Raw genomic sequence first — 25,672 nt, forward strand, 5'->3', positions numbered from 1 at the left:
ATCTTGGAGGTTCTCATACCATAACAGGCTTAGCAGTGGTAAGGCTTTGGACTAGAGGGGTTTGTAGTCTCAGCTTTGAACACGTGCAAAATGAGATGAGATGTGTGTGGAGCCTTAGCACTTAAGGAGTGCCCGGCTGCTAGAAGGAAACAGCAGCATCTCCTTGCCCTGGCTCAGCCAGACAGGCACAACCACCCATGTTCCTGTAGCTGCCCCCTCCTCTGTATACACCACCTACTTCCTCCCCACACTCCTCTTCCTGTTGCTGAAATCCCTGCCACCCTCTCACATAGCACATGCCTCATCATCTCCATCTGACAGCAAAGATTTCAGCAGCATTTCTTGCTCTGTTTAGTATTTAAAGCAGACATCCCTCCTTTCCTTTAACTCTCCCCTAATAAATATGATCATTTAATCCTGTGAGACCTGAAAACCCATTTCTGAAATTCATGTAATACAGTAAAACAAGCCTATAAATATAAATAATTATGATAAAAAGACATAAAATGACAGACGTGGGTCAAACATACACAGTGACACTAGCAACAAATAACTACATAGTGTTTGAACATAGATGGAAAAAGCTGAATACAGAGTAGCTAGTTGTTGCTTATAACTGTCAGACTCCTAATTTGGATAGGCCATATTTTATTGATAGCAGAGCAAACACAGTCATGATCCATCCCTACCTTTCCTGCTTTATGAAAAATCCCATCCATCCCCCAGAAAGTAAGGATGGAAAAAACAGTGGTGTGAACATGAGGTGAAAATATAAGATGGAAAGCACAGTCCCAGGCTGTGTTTCCCATGTGTTCCTTGCACATCATATGCTAAGTTCAATTTTCCAAAAGCTTTGTTTTATTTTTAAAGGTCACATCATCTTTATTATTATTATTATATTTATTAGTTATTATTATGCAGAGATGAGATTTTTTTCCCCCTTTGATCACAGAGCAAACAGTTTGATTTTGAAAATGTTAATGGAGTCCTGATTTAAAACATTTTTTCTTCTTTTTTTTGTTGTTGTTTTTGTTTTTTAAAACGTTGCAACAGGCAGGATCTGGGATTCGATTTCCTCATCCTACACAACGAAAGATTCTGGAGTTCGGACTCCTAGCCACTACCGGTAGGTCCTGCCTTGCTCAGTTGTTGTCGTCTCAGTGTGGTTTCGCCAGGTGGGGTGGGTAAGTGGGTGGGAGGGGAGGAGTTGGAAGAAAGGAGGGTATTTGTCAGCTATGTCGAGTCTTGGTTAACAACTTTGCCTCCATTCATGGTTGGTGTCCCTGAACTTTTTCTTGAGCGTCCTTGTTTTTCTCCAATTTCATGCAGCGATGGCTCTCTGTACATGCACACTGCAAACAGAAAAGACACCCATTAACAGCCGTGAAGGCACAGACATTACTGACCATAATGAACTATTTCTTTGTACATGAGGCTGAAATTCCAGCCCCCATGCAAAAACACACACAAAACAAAACAAAATTAAAAAAAAAAAAAAAAGGAAAACATACAAAAACCTCAGTGACCCAGCAGTAGAGCCTGTTACCAAGCAGGATGTCACCTGCCCTTGCTGCCAATCAGATCTTTTTTCTGTCTCTGGATTCTTCTAAAGGCACAGATAGAAACAGAGGATTTATTATAGATAAGTCTTTCTAGGCTTTTGTGCTTTACTGTTTTTTCACATTATATTCATATATATAAAATAAATCTTCTAGTTCACAGCACTGTGTATTGTCTTGAGATGCTGATTATCACCTAATAACAGGTCCAAGAATTACCCTGTCCCCAGCTGTTAACCTCCAACAGGAAGCCCTTGAGAGTCTTGAATCAAAACTACCCTTGCATCTGAGCCACTTAAGCCTTCTGGGTGTTAAGTTCTTGATCTGGAAGTGGTGCTCAAGCCCATTTGGCTCCATTGGCCAAGAGATGAGGTCTGCTCTCAGCACTTCTTGGTTTTCCCCCTGTAAATGAAGACAACCAGCCAAGGCCAATGCCATGAGCAGACACATCAGGATGAGTTCAGTGACAGCAAGCCAGGAGCCATCCCACCTCTGTGTGGTCACCTGACAGCACCTGAGAACAGGGTGGATGGAGGGCATCTTCTCTCCAGACCCTGGCTAAGCAATGTGTGTCCTTTAAAAATGTACTTGCTGGAGCCTAGACAGCCTGTAAAGGCAACGTCTGTCCAAGGCATGACACATGCCCATGTCCTGTGCAGCATAAAGCATTTATCCAGTTCACCATATGGACTAAGTCCTCATGGCTGTCCTCGTGCTGTGTGAGGCATGCCAGAGCAGGGGCACATGCTAAGCGGCTCACACCAAAGGGAACATCTCTGATGAGCTCATTGCAAATATGGTGGGGTGAGGATGTGATTGAAATAGTGAGACATCTCAAGGGCAGGCACACTGGAATTGAGAACTTAAGGTAGGTCCAGACTGCAAACATCATTCCCGGATCTTTGCAAATATTAGGATAGAAAGAAACAATTGTTTAGTGCTTCCTCTTGTAAAACTGTCACGTCACAAATAGCACAAAACTCAAACACAGAGGATAGAGCCCATCAGGTTTTGGTCCAGGCAATCAACAAGAACAAAATTGCAAAAATTATCTGAAGAAACAAAAAAAAAAAAAAAAAAAAAAAAAAAAAACCACCAAACAAAAAACCCCCATGTACTAAATGGTAGTGTAAGCACTTGTATTTATAACCTCCCCTGATTTGCAAATAAATCCTGGCAATTAGAGGCAGGTTGCAAATGACATTATTGCTCTGCATTTTACTTCTAGCTAGATAAACAGTTACAGTAGTGTGCAACAATACAGGACAAAGTGCAGTCAACTGTGTATTAATAGGAGGGATATTGCATTGAATATATGAGCACTGAAAAAATATTACTTTTCCCATAGAGCATTTTTCATGCGAAGCTTTCAAAGCAGTTTAAACTCACACACGCTAGCTGAGCCTCCCAGCGTGGCTGCAAGGCAGGTACTGTTCTGCAAACTGTTATTGCTAGTGGAGCCATTTTTTGATGAAAATGAGAAAAAACAGAAAATGAATGACATCCCATGGGTCTGGGCCAGGATGAGCAATTCCAGGGCTGCCCATCAGCTGGCCAGACTATCGATGCTGTCTGCATGCTGCAAGAAAAGTGTGTAGCATGGTAGCAACAGAAGGAAAAGGGCTCTCACATCCCCTTTCAGCTGCTGAGCTGCCCCTCATACCTTGGTGAGTGCCACTCAACAACCTGGCAATGGTGAATTTGTCTGTTGCGGCAAAGTGCCTAATACAATCTTAAAGAGCAGTATGAAAAAGTTAACAACTGAGAAAACGTGTGCCCTTGTGATTTCTTAGCCTGAGTTGCAGAGCCTTTTATGACACTGAGGATGCGCATCACTTCCGTGACTGGCCTTATTCTCTGACGTGACATTTGCCCAGCAAAGTTGGGTATTTGTGCCAGCATTGCCCCAGTACCCCTGTCCTGGGTTCAGCTGTAGCAGTCCTTCTTAGTAGCTGGTGCAGTGCTGTGTTTTTGACTTTAGCCTGATAACACCGATGTTTTTAGTTGTTGCTAAGTAATGTTTACTCCGATCAAGGACTTTTTCAGTCTCATGCTCTACCAGTGAGGAGGGGCACAGGAAGCTGGGAGGACACCTGACCCAAACTAGCCAAGGGGGTATTCCATACCACAACACGTCATGGCCGGTATATAAACTGGGGGGAGTTACCCGGAAGGCCCAGATCGCTGCTCGGGTCAGGCTGGGTATCGGTTGGGGGTGGTGAGCAATTGTATTGTGCATCACTTGTGTTTATTGTTTTCTTTTCCTTTTCCCCTTTTAGTTTTATATTCTCTCCCCTTGTTATTTCCCTTATCATCATTATTATTGGTGGTAGTGGCAGGGGTTTTGTATTATACCTTAGATACTGGACTGTTCTTATCTTGACCTGTGGGACTTTTACATTCTTTTGATTCTCCTCCCCATCCCTCTGGGAGCCAGGGGGAAGAAGGGGAGCAGTGAGCAAGCAGCTGCGTGATTCTGAGTTACCAACTGGGCTTAAACCATGACAAACCCTAACATTCCATACCCAAATTCCTGCCTCTAGTCTAGTGTTGTTTTCACAATCTCTTGTGTCCCAAGCTGGAGCTGGGGGGACCATCATGAGTATCCCTGCACACGCTAAGTTCGTCTCACCCACAGCCATCCCCAGTACCCCACTGGGCTGGGCCAGATGCTTAACCACAGGGGTTGAGCCTGTGCGAAGCCTGCAGCACCACAGCACAGTGCCTTTCCTCAGCTCCATCTCTGACCATGGCCTTTGGGCAAAAATGTTAAGCTGCTAACAAGGCCAATAGAATAACAAATATAAATCAGGCTACAGAAGTAAACAACATTTGCAGCTAAAAATTAAGGAAACTATGTACCTAGCAAGCAAATAAGCCAGGATTTGTAGGTTTATCTTTCAGTCTAGTACATGATACAAGTACTGACATGGGGCACTGCTGGAGGCTGCTCACATTGTGCTTTCCAGTCGGAGCTCTCAAAGCCTCTGTGCCAGACAGGCTGTGCCAACAGACCATGCCAGAAAATCTGTAGCAGCATAGGACAAGCATATTTGCAGTATTGATCTACACCTACAGTATCAGTGTACGCAGTATTTATATGGCATCATGCACAAGATGGTGCCTGGATATTTTCCTACACAAGAGGTATGTGCTGAGCTATGGCAATTGCTCAGTGATGGCTGCAACTCTGTGTGCACTGTGACATGCAGGTGTGTGCACACAGACACACAGGTGTGTGCACACAGCTGCACACATACAGGGTTTTAAGGACAGTTTGATATGTTGTGCAACACAGGCTATTGGACTGCAGTCTGTTACTCCTTGTGCTGAGGAAGCTTGAGTGTAACTCACGCATGGAGATGTTAGTCATGGACCGGGAGGTGGGGGGGTGTGTGTTTGCAAATGGGTGAGTGCCCAGGTCTTCTCAGTTTAAAAGAACATCTCGGTGGTTCAGGACTAGCAGCACTCACTGACAGATCTGTCTGGGGTCTCTGTGTGTGTGTGAAGACACACTGCCCCTGTCACTTGCATCAAGGTAAACTAGCAGAAGTGTGACTGTCAGCACGCCCAGACGCTTGGGAGGTCTGCTGGTGCACACAGCAAAGGCAGCTTTGGAAGGATGAGCAATTTGGCTAGAACAAGAGTCCCTCCCTGCTTTGCCTTGCTTCTCCCACCCACCCACACCCACACACCCAGCCAAATACAGCCCTTAATGTCTGAAAACCAAGCTAATGCTTTGGAGCTTCAATCAGATAATCAGCTCCTATGTCCCAGATTCTAATCAACACATCCATATTCATGCTTTAATTGGAAAGTGTTGTTAGCTTGATCTGTTGAAGAGCCACAGGCGTAAATGGAAGGGGGTGAGCGACAGTGGAGCTGTGCCCATATCTGATTCTTGAGGCTTTCAATTCCCTGCTTCCCTCTTAACCAGCAGTGCCTGCCATTCGCCCGCACAAGGAAACAATTCTGCACAAAGAAACAACTCGCAAATTAGGCAGGCAGTAGATGGGGGTACAAGTGAGTGGAAAGAGAGTGGCAGGGAGCATCCTTCCTGAAGGCAAAGGTATGGAGTGGGCTCCCTGTCACCCAGGAACAGCTCAATCTCTTGCCTATGCGCTGGCAAAGCATCCCAGCCTTATTTCTGCTTCCTAGGCACAGCACTGGCACACCACCCACACGGTGAAACCAAATTCACCCTGTGCTGCTTCCCTGGGTGTCAGGGACTGCCTGAGTTTGGGAAGAACACACCATTTTGTGTCCTGATCCTAGTATTTCTCTCTTGGCAACGCTGCAAGTTGAGGGGATTCAGGGGATGCAACAAACTCATTTATTTTCCTTAGAATACAAGGAAAAACTTATTAAAGGACCTTAGATACATCCCATCCACTCAGCTTCACTCCTGCCTTTCCCTACCCCAGATCCTAGTGAGTTAGGTGGAACCAAATTTTTACCAAGTTGCAGCTGAGCAGGCAGGCAGGTCGTTAGCCGGCAGGATCACAACATGCCCCGCCAGCAGCCTGGGCTGGGGTCTAGGCAGGGCTGGGCTGGGCGTACCTCCTTTGGCAGGCAGCCTGGGAGACAGGCGCTTTCCCTTGACAGATGCCACAGCTTTGGGTGTTGGTATCTGCAGTAGTGGCTGCATTAGCTAATGCTTCGGTGGAGAGAATTAATTGTTTGAGCAGCAGCTAGGAGCAGGAGGGAGCAAGTGATTATACACCCTCCTTTTCTGCCTCTAATTACTGTGTTCTAAACCTAGTCCCAGCTGATGCATTTCAGAGGCATTTGAGCTCTTCTCTATCTGGTGGCTAAATGTGCAGAATGCTGCCAGATGGAATCACAGTTTGTTCAGATAAGAAACGCAGCACAGACAAAGCACGGGATGACAAAAAGCCAAGCAAAAACATGGTTAAAATATATCACATTTGCCATCTAATAAGATTATTAGGAGTTTGATAGATGAATAAGTGAGCGTGGGATAGGAAACATACCAAAGCCTGCCCCCTTGACCTCTTTTGAATGTGTCTTAAAAAACAGACCCAAACGAGGAGCTGTGTGTCCTGGGTTCAGCTATAGCAGTCATTTTTTCTCCTTCTCAGTAGCTGGTGCAATGCTGTGTTTTTGACTTTCAGCCTGGGAACAACGCTGATAACACCAATGTTTTTAGTTGTTGCTAAGTAATGTTTACTCCGACCAAGTACTTTCTCAGTCTCGTGCTCTGCCAGGGAGGAGGGGAAGCCGGGAGGAAGCAGAGACAGGACACCTGACCCAAACTAGCCAAAGGGGTATTCAATACCACAACACGTCATGGCCAGTATATAAACTGGGGGGAGTTACCCGGAAGGCCCAGATCGCTGCTTGGGTCGGGCTGGGTATTGGTTGGCGGGTGGTGAGCAGTTGTATCCTCTCCCCTTGTTATCTCCCTTATCGTTACTATCATTGGTGGTAGCAGTAGTGGTTTTTGTATTGTACCTTAGTTACTGGACTGTTCTTATCTCAACCTGTGGGAGTTACATTCTTTCGATTCTCCTCCTCATCCCTTGGAGAGCTGGGGGAGGAAGAAGCGGGGGGAGTGAGCAAGCGGCTGCGTGGTTCTGAGTTACCGGCTGGGTTTAAACCACGACACTGTGTTAACAAAAACTGATAAAGAGTGTGGAGTTTTGTTGGGGTTTTTTTTAAAGAACACTTTTTAGGATGCTTTGTTAATTAAGGTGATACCTTTGAAGCATTTTCACTAGGCCTACCGCATCTTCCTACTCAACAGTGTCTCATACTTCTTTGCAACATCTGAGGACTCTGCTTTAACAAAACTGTCATGTTGCATCCCTGGAAAAACACACTGGGAAAAATCTGGCTGCTGTTCCTTGCACAAGGGTACTCATCAGTGGTAATAAATGGATCAGACTAGTCACTGGCAGGTGACCTTCATATCTGAGATATGTTCACATCATGAGGGCTGAAGCACCATGAGTTTGGAGCTAGAAGCAGCTCTGCTTTGGCTCAGATGGAGGAAATGTCTTCTGCTTTCTGTGGCCAGATTTGCCACCTCAAAAGCATCCAGGCCTGGGTCAGGTGGGAGATGAAATGTAGCTCTTTTGGGAGAGCTATCTGGAAATGATGTCTTTGAATGTAAGGAAACATAAATAACAGAGCACATCCACAATAAGTGTCTGATAAAATTATTACCTAAGTGACTGGAAAGTCTCCCATTGTTTGAGATGGATATAGATATTTAAAAGAACAAGAAGCACTGTGGACCATAGTGTTTGTCCAGCACTAATTACTACAGGCACTTAAAGAGACTGAAATAGGTTTAAAAGATTGCTTGGTCTCCAAGTGACAATTATATTCAAGTTAATTTCTTGTGCAGTCTGGTTCAACCTATATGTCTGCACTTTAAGAGCTCATTTAGTGCAAATGATCAGTGATCAGAAATAAAAATATCAAAAGAAATGTGTTGCGTATGTGTGTTTTTAACCAAAACTGGCACCACACAGTACATTAACTGCTGCCTGTCAGGCTGTTTGTCTTGGCTTTGCCTGTGCACAGATGGGAAAGGAACTTAACGTTTCCCCTGTTATTACTTATCAAGTTTTTTTGCTTTCGTATTGATTAAGCTGAATGCTATTTCCAAAAACAAACAAATCCTACCTAAACTAAACCAAAAATCCTTCCTACCAACCAAACCCCAAAACTTTTCCAGTTGGTAGCTAGCAACTTTTGCACAGAACACATCCAGCATCCTTACAATCTACAGGAGTCAAAACAGTCTGTGGGGTTAATACTGCATAAAGCTGTAGCTGCTTTGTAGCTGCTGAAAGCCACAGGTAGCACACATACATACATACATACCATTGTATATATGCACATGTAAATATGTGTAGTCCTTAGAAATTATATGGGAGGATATTTCATATTTTTCATTAGTTTACTGCCCATCTGTAACTTCAAGGAGAGGACTTCTGAATTCAGAAAATAGTATGAAGCAAAGGGAGTCAAATGAGCTTCAGGAGCAATCTCAGCTGTTTTGTGTTTTCTTTCCCTGCAAATGCTTTCTTAACTAAGCTGCTGCATGATTTTTCTGCACATGGCAAACAACTGGGAAGTATCATCTCAGAGATAATTGCCATTGAAGTGGTGGGTGAAGTGATTCCTAGCAATGTCACACCTCTCCTTCCCAGGGAACCAGATTCCTCCTTGCATAGATTACTGTGTCAGCCATCATGTGGCAGGGCTACTGCCGGGGGTGGTACAGAGCGAAAGGAAACCTGGGTGCATTACTGCAGGCAGAAGCTGCAAAGTATTGGCCTGAATAAGCAGCAAAGCCCACATGCTGGGGCATGCCACAGGATTTAGCAGAAGGAACATGCAAATATAGAAGGGAGTGCTTTGAATACTTCCTTAGAGTCATGACAAAGAGAAAGAAGCTGTTAAAACAGGGTAGGAATTTCCCCTTTTCTGTAACATCTCTGCTTGCAAGATCTGCTTGCAGAGACTTTGGTGGATGCAGCACAGAGAAGTTACGTGGAGCTGAGAGCGTTTTACTCCAACCCTCCCCACAAGCCTCTGCTAGCTACAATGAATCTTAGGCTTGGGAACAGAGTCCTCTGTCTGGAGTCACAGTCCCAGACAGCTGAACGCTTTGGGAAGCTGACACGTGCCTCGGCTTGGGCGACTGCCAGCTCTTTGATGCAGCAGTGCTCACAGAGGCTGACTGCAAAGCATGTGGAGGAGGGAAAGGAGTGGAGGAGCCCTTAATTTTGCTGCCAACTTCCAAAGCGCTCACTCGCTCAGGAGATTGTGACAGCTGTGATTGAAGCAAGCGTGGGAGGATGCAACTGCAGGAAAGGGAAGCTCTCCGGCTGGGCTGGGTTTTTCAAAATGAAAGCCAGAGTGGCATTTGCTGCAATGAGAACTCCACTGTGGGTCAGGCACCTCCAGTAAGTCAAGGCTTTCCACGAGGAGAGCCACAGGAATGGCCTAGTTTAATGCATGCAGAAGACAACTATCGAGCCATTCAACAGACACCACATTACATCAGAAAAGAAGCCTGGATTTAAAGAAACCCACTGATCAGTGCCAACGCCCAGCCAGGCAGCAAAGAAACACCAGAAAGAGCTGGAAACCCAGTTGTGAAAGCTAGCACTTGCAAAAGACTGTCCTCCCAGCCAAGGCAGGAGACGAGCCAGAGGAGAAGCTGGTGAATGACCCTATGCCTGAAATAAGCCCCATTCCTTAGCAAAGCTCAATGAGGGTTTAGGGCATCGAGCCCACTAATGCCTCAAATAAATAAACAAGAAAAGTCTCCCAGCTGCAGAAAAGCTGTTGAAAACAAGCACAGGACAAGCAGTCACAGGCCATTCTCTGCTCTTCCAACATCTCCATGTCCTCTGTAAAGGCCAAAGACACTCTGGGAATGCCGAGCTGAATTTCTCTCATTGTGTTTTGCTTCAGTAATCTAAGAGATGATTTCAGCCTGCCTTCCTGAACTGGCCTTTCACTCACACACTCACACTCATCTGCCCCTGCACCTTAGCTGGGAAGCTGTTAAAACAGCTACTGGTGGATGGACTTATCTGTGGCCTCCAACTCTTGTGAGTGGTACCTGACAGGAAAGCATCAGTTTACTCCTTCTCTCCACATGTCCAGCCCTGACTCCACAACCAACATGGGGGTAGTGAGAGGGGACGCAGAGCTGTGAAGCTGAGGCCAGCCCCAGCCTGCTGTGCCCCGGAGATGGCCATGGCAGGACTGAGATGGCATACCTATTTTGGGGATCAGAAAATAGCGCTTTTTCCAAGCAACAGAAAAAAAAGAGGTCTCATTGTTTCCAAAATCAAGTTAGTACTTGTTAAGTACTAGGCTCATCACACTATATCTGTCCATCTATCAGCCCATAAAAAGTAAAATGCCATGGCACAAGCCTGTGGCACATTTCAGTAGTCTACAGTCAAGCAGCAGGTGGGCAAAACTTCAACTCTATGACTTTTACTGAAGCCTTACGTGGTGATGAAGACATACATCATGGCAGCATCTCATCTAACTTTGGACATCTATGATAAGATTTCTTTACCCCCCCAGTAACTAACTAGGATGTCTTTGCACATGAGAAAAATAAGATTTAAGTCATCTTAGGGGAGACATACAAAGCACATCCACAGCTGTGCTGGTAGAACCCATTTTTCTTCTGTTACCATAAGCAGAGCATCAAAGTCTAAAATCAGATGAGATAAATCCTATCTCTAATGACTCTGCATGGGACTGGAAACCCACTGTCTGACATTGAGAAAATTCTCACAGAGAACCCACATTATGGTTACTGCTGGATCAGATTCCCTTTGAACTGCTAGCCACTCCAGGGCTGCTTTCCTTTCCCAGTAACTTCTCATGTTGCTGGGCTTTTAAATTCATCCTTTAGCACCCCAAAGCTGAGAAACCCCTTTGGGATGCTGTGCAAAGTTTATTATACGGGAAGTAAAGCATATGAAATGTACAAATGCAGCCCACGACCTTTCTGAGACGTTACAAATAATGTCCTTGCTTTCTGCTCTTGCAGCCAACACCCCCATCCAGGAAGCCCCAAACCTGCAGTGCAAAGTCCCCCTCCCCATGCCCTGCTGATGGAGGGAGTGGGCACATTCCATACCTTCAATGGGTTTGGGTACAAAATGTGATGAGGGTTTGGTTTTTTTCACTCGGTTTCCCTTCATAATTTGACCTTCTTTATTGAGTCCCAGGAACCATGCTCGTCCGGATTCTTGCTGCCGGTACAGCGTGGAAGAATAAATAACATAGTAGTTTTCAAAGACAGATTCCTTAAATTTGCACTCTGGTGTGAAAACATCCTGCAGTGAGAGAGAAAAAAAAAAGCGATAGAAGGAATTAATCACTGATCTCCTAAATTAGGCGTCACTGGATGATACACGATGGTCATGCATTGCAGTTAGTTTAACAACAGAAAACAACAGGCATCAGCAATACCAGCTCCCAGCAATAAGACACATCTAGAAAACTCCCCACTGAAAGGGAAGGCTCTCCTTCCCCAGCAGAGCTGTGTTTGCAAAAGAGTCTACAGTGAACAGACATGAAAAATGTGCAGGAATAGTCAGGAATTTTCCAGGATTTAGACTGAATACTAAGCTAAATTAAAAAAGAGAGCAGAGAAGCAGAGACAGCCCTGCTGCTCATTGGCTGTTCCCAATGCTTCCCCAGGCTTTGCTCTTACCTTCCCTGTGATGTGCAATTGTTGTCTAAAATATTGAGGCTTCTCCAAACTCTTATGGGCAAAAGGCAGTTTATTAGGAGCATTTAAGTGGATTTAGAGAAACAAGAGTGCACAAGCTAGTAAATTATTTATTTATTTTCAAAACCAATGGGAGGAAATGCTGGCACAAAGCCCAGAAATCATTCAATAAAGAGAAAGAAGTAATTTTAAAGATTTCTGACACAAATATTTCTTCAGATACTGAGAACTGGTTCCATGTTTGCCCAGGAACAGAGGACACATGGGTCAGTCCAAGACATCCCCCAAGACTGTGCTGGCTGTGAGAATGGCTGTGCCTTTGCCACTTGTGCTGGCTTTGTATAAAGTCTCAAGGAGAAAACTACACTTGTCTATGGACTGAAACTTGTCATGTCCCTGTAACTTTTCATTATTTTAACAACAGGGAAATACTAAACCTCTTGTAAAAGAGCTAGCTGGCCAGCGGACTCTGTGGCAGTGGGTTCTCAAACCTTCACTGAGTCAGATGTGGTTGTTGGTGGGTTGTTATTTTTGCCCAGACTTTGATTCTGAGCAGAAAATTCATCTTGGCAAAAGAAATTCTCCCACTAGGTTGCTTAAAGCTATGACATTATTGCAAAACAAAGCTCAAGCCACAATGAAGAAAAACTGTTTTAACAGAAAAATCCTTTCTTGTAAGACCCAGACAAAGGTATCTCAGAGCCCCATGAGAGAAGAGAGGTGCTGCTACAGGTGAGTGATGCTCTCTCCCAAGCCCTTCCCACTCAGAATTCTTTGGGAGCTTCTCTAACCTTGCCAATGGAAAACCCATGACCAACATCTGAGCAAAGCATTTGGAGTAATGCCACATACCTACCACAAACCTCATTTAAGAATGAGTATTTTGAACATTCAGCAACACTCAGGTATGTCTGGGGGTTATATAAAGTGTTGCTGGTCTGACAATAAATCCAGTGTGCAGCAGACCTACAGGGCCAGGCAGGCTTTAAGCCACAAACAATAATGAACAACAGAAAGTGCAGACCTGTGCTGCACATCTGAAATTTGCATCCATCATTAGTGTCACACAAACACTGTCAGCCCAATAGATCATTTTGCCTTATCTGAGGGAGTCTTCCTTGCTGGAGAAATAAATATTTTAAGAAGAGAGTGAAACAAGTTAAGAGAGATCTAGATGAGTTAGAACACTACAAAACAGTGTTTGACATATCGTCCCAAAAGATCAGTGTTAAAGTGCTCCTTAAATCTGTTCTTTATCTCCAGGCTTTGTCTTGCCTCCGAAGACAAAGCTCACTCAGAAGCCAGGCAGTTTGCTGCAGCTGCCTGAGACCAGCTGGCTCAGGGGCTCTCCTTAGCACCAGGCACAGTCAGGCAGCATGTCCCGTGATGGAGAGCATCTCTAAAACCAAACCGACCTACTCAATGCTCTTTCCCATGCCTTCATTACCCTATCAATATAAACTTACCAAGAAAATTCCCTTTAGGGGGACTGAAAAGTTGGTAAGCTGTGAAGGATAGCTACCAACCTGACCAAAACATGGAATTTACTGTGCATGAGATGGCCAGATTTTCAGCATTTGTTTTAATTTCAGTGTGGAAAAGGGACTACTTTGTATTTTCAATAAAGAAGAAATATAAAAGCCGATGCATTTTGAAAATATCATTTCAAAAAGAAAAAAAACCTAGATTTTATCTAAAAGATATTATAAATCAAAATTTCAGATAAATACCTATTTTAAAATTACTGAACTATAATATTTCACAACATGCACATTCTTAAAAGCAGATGCTGTACTCTTTATCCACTTGTACCAATAAAGCATCAAAATTATTGTATTATTTTAAAGGAAATATATTTAAAACATCAACCTAATGAAGACTTAAGAAAAATAAAGAAAAAATAGTGATTTCCTTTAAATGTTTAAGCTCCTCCACAAGCAAGCAAAACTGTTCCATTGTTTTTGTGAGTTGGCTGGTTGATTCCTCATCCTCCACAATTCAGTTGAAATAGCACTTCAGGACACTAAACCATGGCAACACTACCAAGAAATATCCCAGCTCTGTCCGTTTGGCAGTTTAGAAAACTCATAGATTTGACAGATAAGTTCTAGTTAAATGATGTCATTCTTATCAATTATTTTCATCCTTCTTATGTATATTGCCTCAGCAGCCACAGCTAGTGTCTCACTGTGCCATGTAGGGACCAACACACACCAGAAAGCAATTCGTCTTACCGCCAAACTGACATGTCACAAGGTCTTCACAGGTTTACGCACCAGAAATCTTTGGTGTGGTCACTACCATGTGCAGACATGACACAATGAGCAAGACGATGGAGAAGGAAAAAAATGTTGACCAGAAAGGATATAGGACAGACAAGCAGAACACAGACCACTCTCCCAAGCACTAGCTGGGAGTGTCTTCTAAAACATGCAAACCTTTAAGCTTTTCTTCATCAACATCTTCCTGATAGCCAATGTCAAGCCTTCAGCTACATCACATCACTTAGGGTTTTTGCATATGTTTTTTGCTGATGGCTTTGGGGCTACCAATAACAAAACTCTATTGAGATATTAATGGCAGAACCTCTCTACAAACTTTACAGTCAAAACTAATGATGGCAAATATGTCAAATTAGGTGGGAAGGTCTGTTTCAGTTGTCTTGGGCTCAGAAAAGCTGGAAAGAAAGAGGAAAGTGCAGGTCAACAGAACAGGCTTCACACTAACAAAGCAGTTCGTAGCAGCCACTGCTGGCTAGACTGAAATCTGAGATAACTGCAGGTGGTTTTGGAAAATCACTGGTCTGCTGGCCAGACCTCTGGGACATGCAAGCTTTTGTTTTGTTTTCTTTTGCTTTTTAAGATGAATTTGGTGTTGATGAAATGTGCTAGATGGGCAGACCTGGAGGCCAATACTTCCTCTTCATCCCACAAACACAGAATGAGTAAAACCAGCAAAGGGATCCTCAGACTGACCCCCCCACATGCTTCTGACGGGACATAAGGACATCTTCCTCCAGATGCAGTGGTATAGTAAGCCCTGGGGTCAGGAGCACCCACTTCACCCTCTCACTTGGTGCAGGGGCCTTTTGAAACAGGCTTTTAAAGAACCCCACTCAATTATTTTTCCAACTCTCTCCCTGATAGAAATAGCTTGACCAAGTACAAGTGAGAGGACAGATGACTTCACCTTTTAATCACTGCTCTTTTTTTAGTCTTTAAACAAAGAAATAAATCATGACTCTCTTTTTCAGCACAAACTCCATAGAGCCCCTGGTCCCCTCTCAGCACCATCATGAATTCAGCTCACTCAGAAAACCCACCAGTTATGCTCATTAGAGTATGCTTGTGATCTGGAGGGGTGGGGGTGGGGGGGAGAAACCAAACTGAACAAAAAAAGGTAATTTGTCTCATTTATCTTCATGTGAAATATGTGACTTTGACTAAATAATTTTTGCACACAAATTAAACAAATACATTCATTTGTTTACCATTTGGTGATCTAGAGCACAAGGTATTGTGTCAAGTATCTACAGGTATTAAACAAAATCAGTTTGAAAAAACAGTTTTTTTTTTTAATTCTTAAACTAAAAACCTGCATGAAATATTTGTGAAAGAAATGTTAGTAATTTACATGCAAAACAATTAACATCTGTCTTCAACTTGTTTCTGTATCTCAATCCAATCCCTTGAACAAAAGGCAATTCTAGTAAGAAGAGTAATTAATTTGCTTTGAAAAACAAACATAGGTTTGGTTTGTGCTAATTCTAGTTTTATTGGAAATTGCAGTCTAGAAAAAGTAAAATGGTAGCTCTCACACAGAAAATAAGGGAGACCACATTCAATGACACTTGGAATCAAAGGGAGCTAAATACATGCAGCTACCTTTTGGAGGTATTCAGTGTGTCAGACCCGCTCAGGGAGGGTGTAAGGTACCATGGATTGCCTCAAAATTTTAGAAAAAAAGAAGATGTTTCATTTATCCTTGATCCCAGTAGTGTTTTCTGCCATCTGTAGATGGAAATGTGGACAGGATTTCCAGGCACAAGCCAATCTTTGTGTCACTTGGGCCAGTCTGGTCCTTCAGGGAGGTACTGGTAATGTTTGGCCCCATCTGCCCCTCCTCCCCTGCGGCACAGCTTGAGAGGGATTTATGAGAAGATAGGCTGTTTTTTTCTAATCTACCTCAGCTTTTACCTGTCTTGGTCAGGTAAAACTAACCCAGCCTCTTGGCCTTGAACATAGTAAGTTTGATTGGACTCTCTTTTGCATTTCTGTTAAGCTGGAGAAGCTCCACAGACACCAGTGGAGAAGCACCACTGTCAAACCTTTGGATAGGAGGCTGCAGGGTAATCAGGGAATGCACTGCCACCCTTGGACATCACAGCTCCTTTAGAAAATGCTGATCCAACAGTGTCACATCCCTAGTGCAGTCGTAGCACTGCCAGGGCAGTGGAGAGCACTGGCACTGCTCTGAGCAAGAGAGAGCAGTGCCAGCCCCTGCCCATATAGGCCGGAAGCATCACTGCCACTGGCACCCTAAGCATCCTCAGCTGGGAGGTGCAAAGTAAGGGTCCCCCATAAGCAACAGTATGGTGCTCCTTGGTTCTGATCATGAGTGAGAAATCTGCTTCCTTGTTTGTTTAGTCCAAGCTCTGGCTGGCACAGAAGTCCCTGATGCCCCCAGACCATGGCAGAAATCATGACAGGTTTCCATGTGCAATGCTCAGGGACAGCCAGGAAACCAGCAGAAGACTGCCACTAGCTGTTGCATTCAAACCCAGCTGCTCACTCTGTGTCCCCCCGGACTGGACCACTTATTTGTATTGCTTGCCATTTCCCTACAAACATTCTCAAAATTGCCAGATAAATGAAGATATCTTTTTCTGTTTCCCCTCAATACTTCCTTTTATTATAACCCAAAGGAGAACAGCAAATATACACATCCACATGCAAATCTAATGACTTAATAAATTTAGTCACTGAAACTAGCAGCAATAAAAGGAAAAGCCCATTCCGAAAGTAGTTTGTGCCAAGGTTTAGGAAAGATGTGAATTATGAGTGTTGAAATATCTAACACACTCCCAGAGTAACAGTTTTCCTTTGTTTACAGCACTTACATGTTTCTCTTTTATGTTCTGCACTATTAGTGAGCCAGATCTTCAGATGGGATAAAACTGCACCAAAGTCTATGGCACTGCAGGGCTTCCCTCCGAGAGAATCTGGCTTAGGATACTTACTGATGTTAGTGTTAATACTTAAAGCTCATAAAGTCATTTAAAACATATTAAGTAGGAATCATAAATATCAGCATAGCTATCAGCAGTGGCATTTCATCATGGTTGTGGAGGCAGATCATGGAACAACTGGTTCATGTTCAGTATGTCTGTATAAGTGCTGCTCCATCCCAGTGGAAAGGATGGCAATGCAGAAGATCATCTGCTTTATGGTGCTCTTAACCCAGTAAAGCCCATTCTACGTTCCCCACTGACCTCAGCCAGAGCAGTGTTTAATCAATACCCTTCTGATGCCAACAGCACCGGAGTTTAGAACTGACATCAATGCACATAGACCTGTGTGGATAAACAAAGACATCGTATTCTTGAAGGCATTTGCACTCCCAGATGAAATGCAAATGCCCAACTCCCATTTAAACCTGTGAAAGTTCAGAGACTAAACATGTCTTTGAATATCTGAGAATTTGCGACCACAGACCTCGCACCATAGCACTTGATCCTGGCATACTCTTATTGCCAGGACAGGTCTTTAACCATGTACATTCTGTTCACAAGACAAGCTCTGTGCAGATCATAGCAGCACTCCCACAGGCAATGATGCTTTGCACACACCCTGATGAAGTTCAGTGTCCTCCTGCCTCTGCATAGCTTCTTCCATGACCTAGGGTTGCCTCTGTCTGGAAATGCTTTAAAATAATTGTAGCTAAGCTCTCTCTTGGCATGTGATCAAGAACCACAAATGTGCATCCAAACTTTACATCTCATCACATCTTTGTCCAGATGGCAGGTGATATTCTACTGTTCACACTCCATTTTTCCTCCCCCTTCTAGTTCCATAAGAGATTGGTGACAAGTCTTCTTGGTGGCCTTTTTAGAAGTAGGAGAGCGCAGATATGTTTTAAAATAACAAGCCTCTACATGGGAGTGTACAGCCCTGTTGCAGAGCAGAGATTCACTTGAGGAGACAATATGGTATCTGCAAGTATTCTGAATCTGCCTGGACCATCTGTGGGCTGGAGGGAGCACATTTTCAAATAAATCACTATCCATGCAGGTCTGGTCCCCATCTCTGGGAGCTGAGAAGCAGCATTAGCAAGCAATCTAACTTACTGCCTCTGAAAAATATAACTAGAGGGCTATCTGCCCTCACTTTTGTGGGAACTCTCAGTGCTTAAGGTACATATTTGTTCAGTTGGCTTCACTTTAAAACACCCAAGCAAGAAGTAGAGTGCAGGTCTGCTAAGTCTTGTGAGCTGACCCAATATTCCTAGACAGGCAAAAAAATCAAGCGCTGGACAAGCCTCTGTAATTAAGCTGTGGAACCTTTATATGTGGACACAAGCTGTCCTAAAGCATCTTTTCATGTTCAAGGACTGAATAAATTACTCCTATCACCACAGGGGAAGTTTGTGAATGCTGGCGACAGAAGTGTGATTGCAGTGTGGACATACCCAAGGTAACCCTGCAGCAGCAAGGACATTTGCCTGAGCACACAGCAGGTATTGACCAGAAGCTGTGGCAGGTTCTGCAAGACACACTGAGCTCCATCATACCCTGGCTAAGGGATTACCTAGATCAAAATCAGCTCATATGGATCCACACAAATCCAGGCTCACATCTGGCTACAAAGCAGGTGAACCTAATGAGTTTGGGGAATCCAAATTCAGGCCTGTCCGTACCACCATAGCTCAGAATTGTGTCCTTCTGCTTTCAGCTCTTGGCCTCTCTACTGTGCAGGCACATTTTTATCAAGTAGTTAATAAAGATAAAAATGTCTAAATTCACTGCTTTGGCCTTTGGCATGCTGCTCATGCAATCCTGATAGTGACACAGCTTTCAGCTTAATGACAGTTGACAAGAACATAACTTGGGATGACTCTTCAAGATGGGCTCTTCACTTCCACAGCTCCCTGGAGAACCTGGATAGGCTGGGTGAGAGAGCAGGCTCCAGGAGTAAGATTTGGGTACCAACGACTCACAGCTCTGTGTATAATGTTATCTGGGAAGCCTGCACATCAAGCAACTGACCCATGTGGCAAACAGAGCAAGTGGCATATTTTGTCCTTTGCTTCACTTTTTCGTAATGATAGACCCCAAACTGAAATTCATGGTTGTATGGAATAAATTGTCATCCCTTCTTTTTAAAATATAAGGTATATTTGGATTTTGATTGATTTGTTTTTTAATTTTGGATCTTATATTAAATATTAAAGCCTTTTATAACTTGGAGCTGTTATGAATTGCAGTAGTGATCACAGCATAGCTCATTCACATGGCGCTTGGCCCATCCAGTTCAGCATCACTCTCTCAGGAAAGCAACTGCTTCCTATGGGAGGCGCGTGGTGGTGGTTCTGACAGCATTGTCTCTGGTATTGCTTTCCTGGCAGCCTAGGGATCTGGTGAAAACCCAGGATAATTTCTAACCTGGGAATCCCAACTCGTCCATTGTCTTCTCTACATTCTGTTTTTCTGACAAAGTGTCTGAAATTGCTAACAATGTTACTAACTCTGCTTACTACAAAACAGTATCCAGAAATACATCTTTGCATTCAGAGAGAATAATCATGAGACAAGATGGGAGAAGATGAAGATATGTTAGTTGTATACAAGAAAAACAGTTTTCCTAAATTAGCATCATACTGCCTCATCTGCTAAAGCCTGAAATAACTATGAAGAAAAATAACAATGTAAGAACTCTAGAAACACAGCCAGATGGGATGCTTTGAACCTTTGATCTCTCTATGGGGCCAGGGAGAGTTTCTTGGCATCGATTTGAGCCTGAGCAGAGGGCACAAAAAATTAATTTGTGGCCTTTTGTTACTTTTGTGATTATTATGGTTGATAATAATAATGATGTATAAACTAAAATAATTATTATGTATTTATAAACATGACATTATTTTCTTCTTATAATCAAATGAAACCTCTTAGTGGAAAACCAGCAGTCAGTATTAGATTTATCATGCTATTATTTATATTAAAATTATCCTCAAAGGCTCAAACCAGAGCATGAATCTTTGGGCATATAATAAAAATGCCCTCACCATGACAAAAGTACAAGAAAGACCTCTTATTTTCTATATTTTTGTGCTGAGATCCTGAGTACTGAAAGACCAACCAGTTTGCCAGGTATTCTGTAAAACAAGAGGTGTCAGAACTAGCAGAGAAACTTATTTCCCCTGGGTTCCAGTTCAGTTTCTTAGGCAAACGCCCTCTCTTTCTGACATAAATGAAATAATGCAGTTATAACAATGTCAGAGAGAAGGGGACTTCAAGTGAGTCCCAGTCCTTGTAAGGCAGAGTCTCTGGTGGGTGGTATTTTAGCAAACAAACAGACAAAACCATGCCCTGCACAGAGTTCAGGTCCAAAGAAAGAAAATAGCCTCAGCCCAATTTTCTGTATACTTCATTTTTTGAAGTAACACATCACAGGGGCAGAAGATAAGAGGACTTTCCAAGGAGCTCACCAGGCCTATTACAATCATAGGATGCTGATGTACTGAGATAGCCTCTTTGCTTTGACTCTTAAATTCAAGCCGTGAGACTCAGTAGAAACACACCATCTCCAACACTCTATCTTTCCTAATGCTGGAAAGATCTCTTCTGCATTAAACCAATTTCGAAACTGTCATGACCAGGGCTGGAAATTCAATTTCTTTGCTGCTAAAACTTCCATCCTGAAAATGAGTGGTGCTAGATTATTAATATTTTGACAGCTTAGTGACAGGTTGGCTACAACTGGCCAATTAACAGAAAGCTCTGTGGTCTAAAGCATCAACTAGAGCTGGGTTGAACTGGTGTTGGACAGGCAGGATCTTACAACCAAGATTAAATGTTATGAAGTGTGACAATTTATATGGTTTTTCCCTCCCCCTTGTAGCAGCTGCTGCAGTGCCTACACAGAGAAAAGGAAAGATTCACGGCATGTTCTTGGGTGGAGGCCAGCTCTGCTGCCCACTGGGAGAGCCGAAGGGAACCCACCGAGATCTGTGCCTCAAAGCCTGGGTCCCAGGAATGTTTCTACTAAGAAAGCCAGCAAAAAAGGTCAATGATGTTTCTTCAACATCTGTCAGATTGACCCTGGGGTGTCTGCCCCATCTCTGCTGGGGGCTGCTTCACCGCAGCCAAGAAAAAGACATGCCCAACACTTCAAACTCCTCTGCCCATCATCCCAATCACCAATGAAGGTGGATATGTGCTATAAAGGACTATGAAGAGGGGTTGCAGACACATTTCTCTTGGTCCTGAGCATCTTTTTCAGTCAGTAGAGAGAGCTTGTTGGTGAACGCCTGTCACATAACTGAGGCATTGGATTCTAATTTCTGAAAGCAGGATCCTCTGCTAGTTCTGACTCCTCCAGGCTCCATGCCCTTGAGGGACTAGTGTCCCATCTGATATTCTTCATACTGCTCATTGTGGGGAAGATCCTGTCTTTGGTTGTATACAACAGAGGAATATTTAGCCTGAGGAATGAATGAGCCTCCAGATCCTCAGAACATTTTTGGGAGAGAAAGAGAAGAGAAAGAAAGTGTTTGGCTCTTTGTTCTTCTATTTTCTGGGAATTCAGAAAATCAGCCAATTCTGCTGTGATAGAAGTCCCATCCATGTATTGACCACAGTAACTCTGCGGAGCCTGAAAGAGCTGACAAATCTCACAGCTAAAACGCCTTCACAGAGAAGACTGGGCTTACTTATACCTTGAATGGATTTCCACGATATGTGTGTGCTGATGACCTGACTTGTTCTTTCTCTGTTAGTTTCCTTTTGATGTGAAATAACTCATGGACAATGCACAAACATTTTGAAGGAACCCAAGCTATGCCTAACAGCTTAGATCTGACTGTTCCAGCATATGCAGCCAAGTGACCCATTGTAGCTGATGCTTTGCTTCCCAGGAATCAGGCAGATGGAATTATATCATCAGGGATTTTGCAGTAGTGGCTGTGGTGAAATTTTTCACTCTGTTGCACACTTTGCTAGAGAACTCAGATTAGCTTTGGCATACCGATCCTGTTCAGAAGCCAGCTAATGACTGCAACTTCCAATCTAAGACAATGTAGTCACTCTAGAGAGAGTAATATAATACACGAACTCTGTTTGGCACAATGCACAGTAAAGCAGGAGACCATTTTATTGTGTTACTGGTGTACAGAAGACTGTGCAACTGCCTTTAAATTATATGACCCAAAATACATCAACAAAACCATCCAGAGTTAAAAATTGTTCTTTCCCATTTGTAGCAACTTACTGCAGCAGCAGCCTCAGTGAAATCAAGGATTTACAATCAGATCTGCTGACATTTGATTTTGTTTTACAGAGGCTGTGTCTATAATGCTAGACCAAATCTGTAGAGTAGTGGGAAGGGCTGGACGCTCACACTACACATTTCAGGATGGGTTTGGTCTGGTCTAGCTGCCACGTGGTCCCATGATCTGAGTATCTGGCACTTTTGCGGCACAGCCGGAGGGTACTCTTCAGTTTAACTTTATCCAAAAGGAATCTAATTTACACAGACAAAGACGACTCTCTGGTGCAAACCAAAGAGCTGTGAGGGTGACAGGAGGGATTGCTTCAAAAATGCAGTCCTGGTCTGAACTAAAACACTAATTCCAGGGATAGCTGGGGGTGGGTGCATGGATGGATGGATGGATGTGTGGCTGGCTAGCTACAATGGGGTAGAATAAAGTAGGCATGTGATGGATGGCAAATGTCAGAAACCTAGTGTACACTGGTGATCCTTAAAAGGAGCCGAGGGCCCTGTGTGCACTCTCATCTAAACACACACTGGATAAGAAGGATGTGAGCAGCATGGTGTAACCTGGGTGCTGCCTGTACACAAGGTCGTCTTCTGCTGTATGGAGTTTGCACTTCAGATTATTCCCTTATGATCTGAAATGCCTCACAGCCACACTGGATATAGGAATGAGAAGCCTTCCAAAAGCACTTACTACCAACATCTACAAAAAGAAACAGCTACATTAGCAATAATAACAAAAAAAGGTCAGTTTTTAAGCCTGCATATTGGAATCTCAGTACCTTGCTTGTAGAAAGCCTGTGTTTTACTACGTGTCACAGCTGGATCCCTCAGAGGTCTGAAAATACTTCTCTTAGCATAATAAATTTTAAAGAAATTTTGTTCATCTGTTCTAGCAAACACATTGAGAGGGGGAAGGAAACCTCAGGGCTCTCCTGACTGTAACACTGAAGACGGAATGTGTCATTACTACTTTCTAATGAAAAAAAACCAAACAAAAGCAATGAAAGAGAAACCATTTGTTCATGGGCATAACAGTCCTTTCTTACAATCCACAATATTTCGTAGTTTTCATATGTTTTCATTAATGTTAAGTCCTGAGTCATTAGTGCAGCAAGAACAGAACTGAATCCTCCAAAAATCGTTGAAGCTGCACTACACATTCTGTTCAAGGAATAAACACTGATTCATTAATGTTTCAATTAAACTGGATATTATCACTTTCGTAACAAGGGAAATGAAGGAGAAGATTTTAAGTCCTGTGGGAACATAGCATCTGGTGCTAGGAGAAAAAGACATGAAGATAACCTGTCCAAAAGTGTCTGATTTAACTCCACCAAAGGCAGGGACTTCATGCAGGCAGAATTTAGCAAAACTCTGTTATCTGATGACGTATTCATACTAATGGACCTGAACAATCACTTCTGCCCCTATAGTCTATGGTGCTGGAGTCAGCAGCAGACACACAGTGTCCCACGCTGTCCAAATCTGTCACACAGGGCAACAACAGTGTAGCCATGAATGACTGCCAGCATATTTCACAACACAAAAACATTTGGAAGATGAAAACCCATGAAGCAAAAATTCAATCAGGCAAGTGACAGAATGCTTATAAAATCATTGGACTTTATTTACTAGTTTTACACTTTAGTGCATCTTTACTGACCTAAACAAAGCATATTAGCAAACTGCTAATATACACAGAAATACATGCAACAAGCCTCTGCACTTAGAGGAACACACAGAAAGTAAGAGCACCATGGGGATCATTTTATTTAGAAGAGGGCAGTAAAAAAATATGAGGCATGAGAGGCAAAAAAAAAACCAAAAAAAAAAAAAAACTGCGAAACTTTGCTATGTCAGCTGGTCATAAAAAAATAAGCTTTCAACTGGCAAAAATGCTTTAAAAAGTCCACTTTCTAAATTTAATTTTATATTGAAAAGTCTTGGGTTTTGTTCTTTTGTTTTTTTCATTAACGTAAATTTGATAAAGAACGAGCTGTGATAATCCTGGCACTACACATTTTCAAAAGCCATTTTTCAGCTCTAGCCTCTTCAGAGGGTGCAGATAACATTTGCATGGATACAAAGCCCTTGCAGAAAGGATGTTCCTTAAGGGCAGAGCTGACGGTAGGGTTTAATGTGGTAGGAACTGAGATTTAAAATCAGCAGCATTCACATTAATAGCCATTAAATTATTTATTCGTATCAGGCTCTGGAAGTCTGAAAGACTAGGTTGTTCTGAAGAGCTCATCTCCCATAAACTTTGTTGCATGGCTTACTTTCAGCTATCATTCTGAGGGATATACATTCCTTTTTACAAGTCCTGACCTACACTAAAGCCTTCTGTTCCTTCTTTCTTTAGTTTTGTGAATGGGGAAAAAGAAGTCTGTGCACCCAGTAACATTCATATCCAGGAAGCAGCTGCCATTGTCTAGCACAGCCCATGCTCCAATGCAGCAGGACAGAGAGCATGCAGTGTGGAAGAGGCTACCTGAATTATTTGATCCAGTCCTTGCTACGGCACAACACCAGTTTTCAACAAAGCTTCATTTATAACCCTCTGATTTCGTTCCCCCACAACTCATACTACAAAGCTCTTTTGGAACCAGCTGCTCCAAGAGCTATATATCTTCTGCTTTCCAGTCAAAACCTACCCCAAAGCCCCCAGTGACACAGGCGTCACATTCAGGGGTCTCAAGGAACTCCTGTGGAAAGGCTCTGCAAGGAACACAAGTGGGCTTTTCAAACAAACGAACTGCCTGCACCCCACCAGCCAGCTGACCACTATGCTGCTGTTGGCCTTCTCATGACCACGGGAAAAGCAATAGGAAAAGCCTATGCCTGTGAGGCCAGAGGGGCAAGCAGCAGGGCCACAGAAAACTAACCTGAGCTGCAAAAAATGCCAACAAAGTGGTATTCTGCAGTAAAAAGTTCTCAGCCGTTTTTCCCCCTATTTGTGTCCTGAGCCCTAATGCTGACCTTGATCCATTTAATTACCTCCATAACCAAATTACACCGTAGCAGAATGTAATTATGCAATCAAGTAATGAGCTATGGTTTTGCTCTTGGTCTTGTATGCAAAGCCACCTTTGAAGAGGGTGATAAAAGAAGTGATTATTATAAAAGGACAGCACAGCCCCATGTACCAATTACTGGCCATGATGCAGGGGACAATGTCCGCTGACAACAGTGATCCATCAGCTGCTTTTCATAGGCAGCTGGCAACCTTTTCTATGCCGCAGCCTCTCAGCCAGCACTGTGGGTTTCATCCCGATGCCAGACATACGCTCACAACAGGCATGCTGTGCGACAGGGCAGCATTCCTGAGGATACCGGCTTCTCCAGCACGTCATCTCTGTTTCAAACACACTTAT

At 43.3% G+C, this 25,672-nt stretch overlaps 1 protein-coding gene across 3 annotated transcripts in view; it reads right to left on the minus strand.

The window, feature by feature from the left end:
- Nucleotides 1–631: 631 nt before the first annotated feature.
- FGF12 (fibroblast growth factor 12) overlaps nt 632–25,672 on the minus strand; it is a 237,105-nt gene continuing 212,064 nt past the window's right edge. For all 3 annotated transcript variants that reach the window (XM_030494927.1, XM_030494925.1, XM_030494924.1), the window contains 2 exons: nt 11,209–11,407; nt 632–1,352 (listed from right to left, as the gene is read on the minus strand). In XM_030494927.1, the coding sequence (XP_030350787.1) occupies nt 1,234–1,352; nt 11,209–11,407 (318 nt within the window). In that variant the 3' untranslated portion in view covers nt 632–1,233. The remainder of the gene's footprint in view (nt 1,353–11,208; nt 11,408–25,672) is intronic.

Source organism: Strigops habroptila, chromosome 8 (genome assembly GCF_004027225.2).
Source record: "Strigops habroptila isolate Jane chromosome 8, bStrHab1.2.pri, whole genome shotgun sequence".
In the NCBI taxonomy this organism is placed as follows: Eukaryota; Metazoa; Chordata; class Aves; order Psittaciformes; family Psittacidae; genus Strigops; species Strigops habroptila.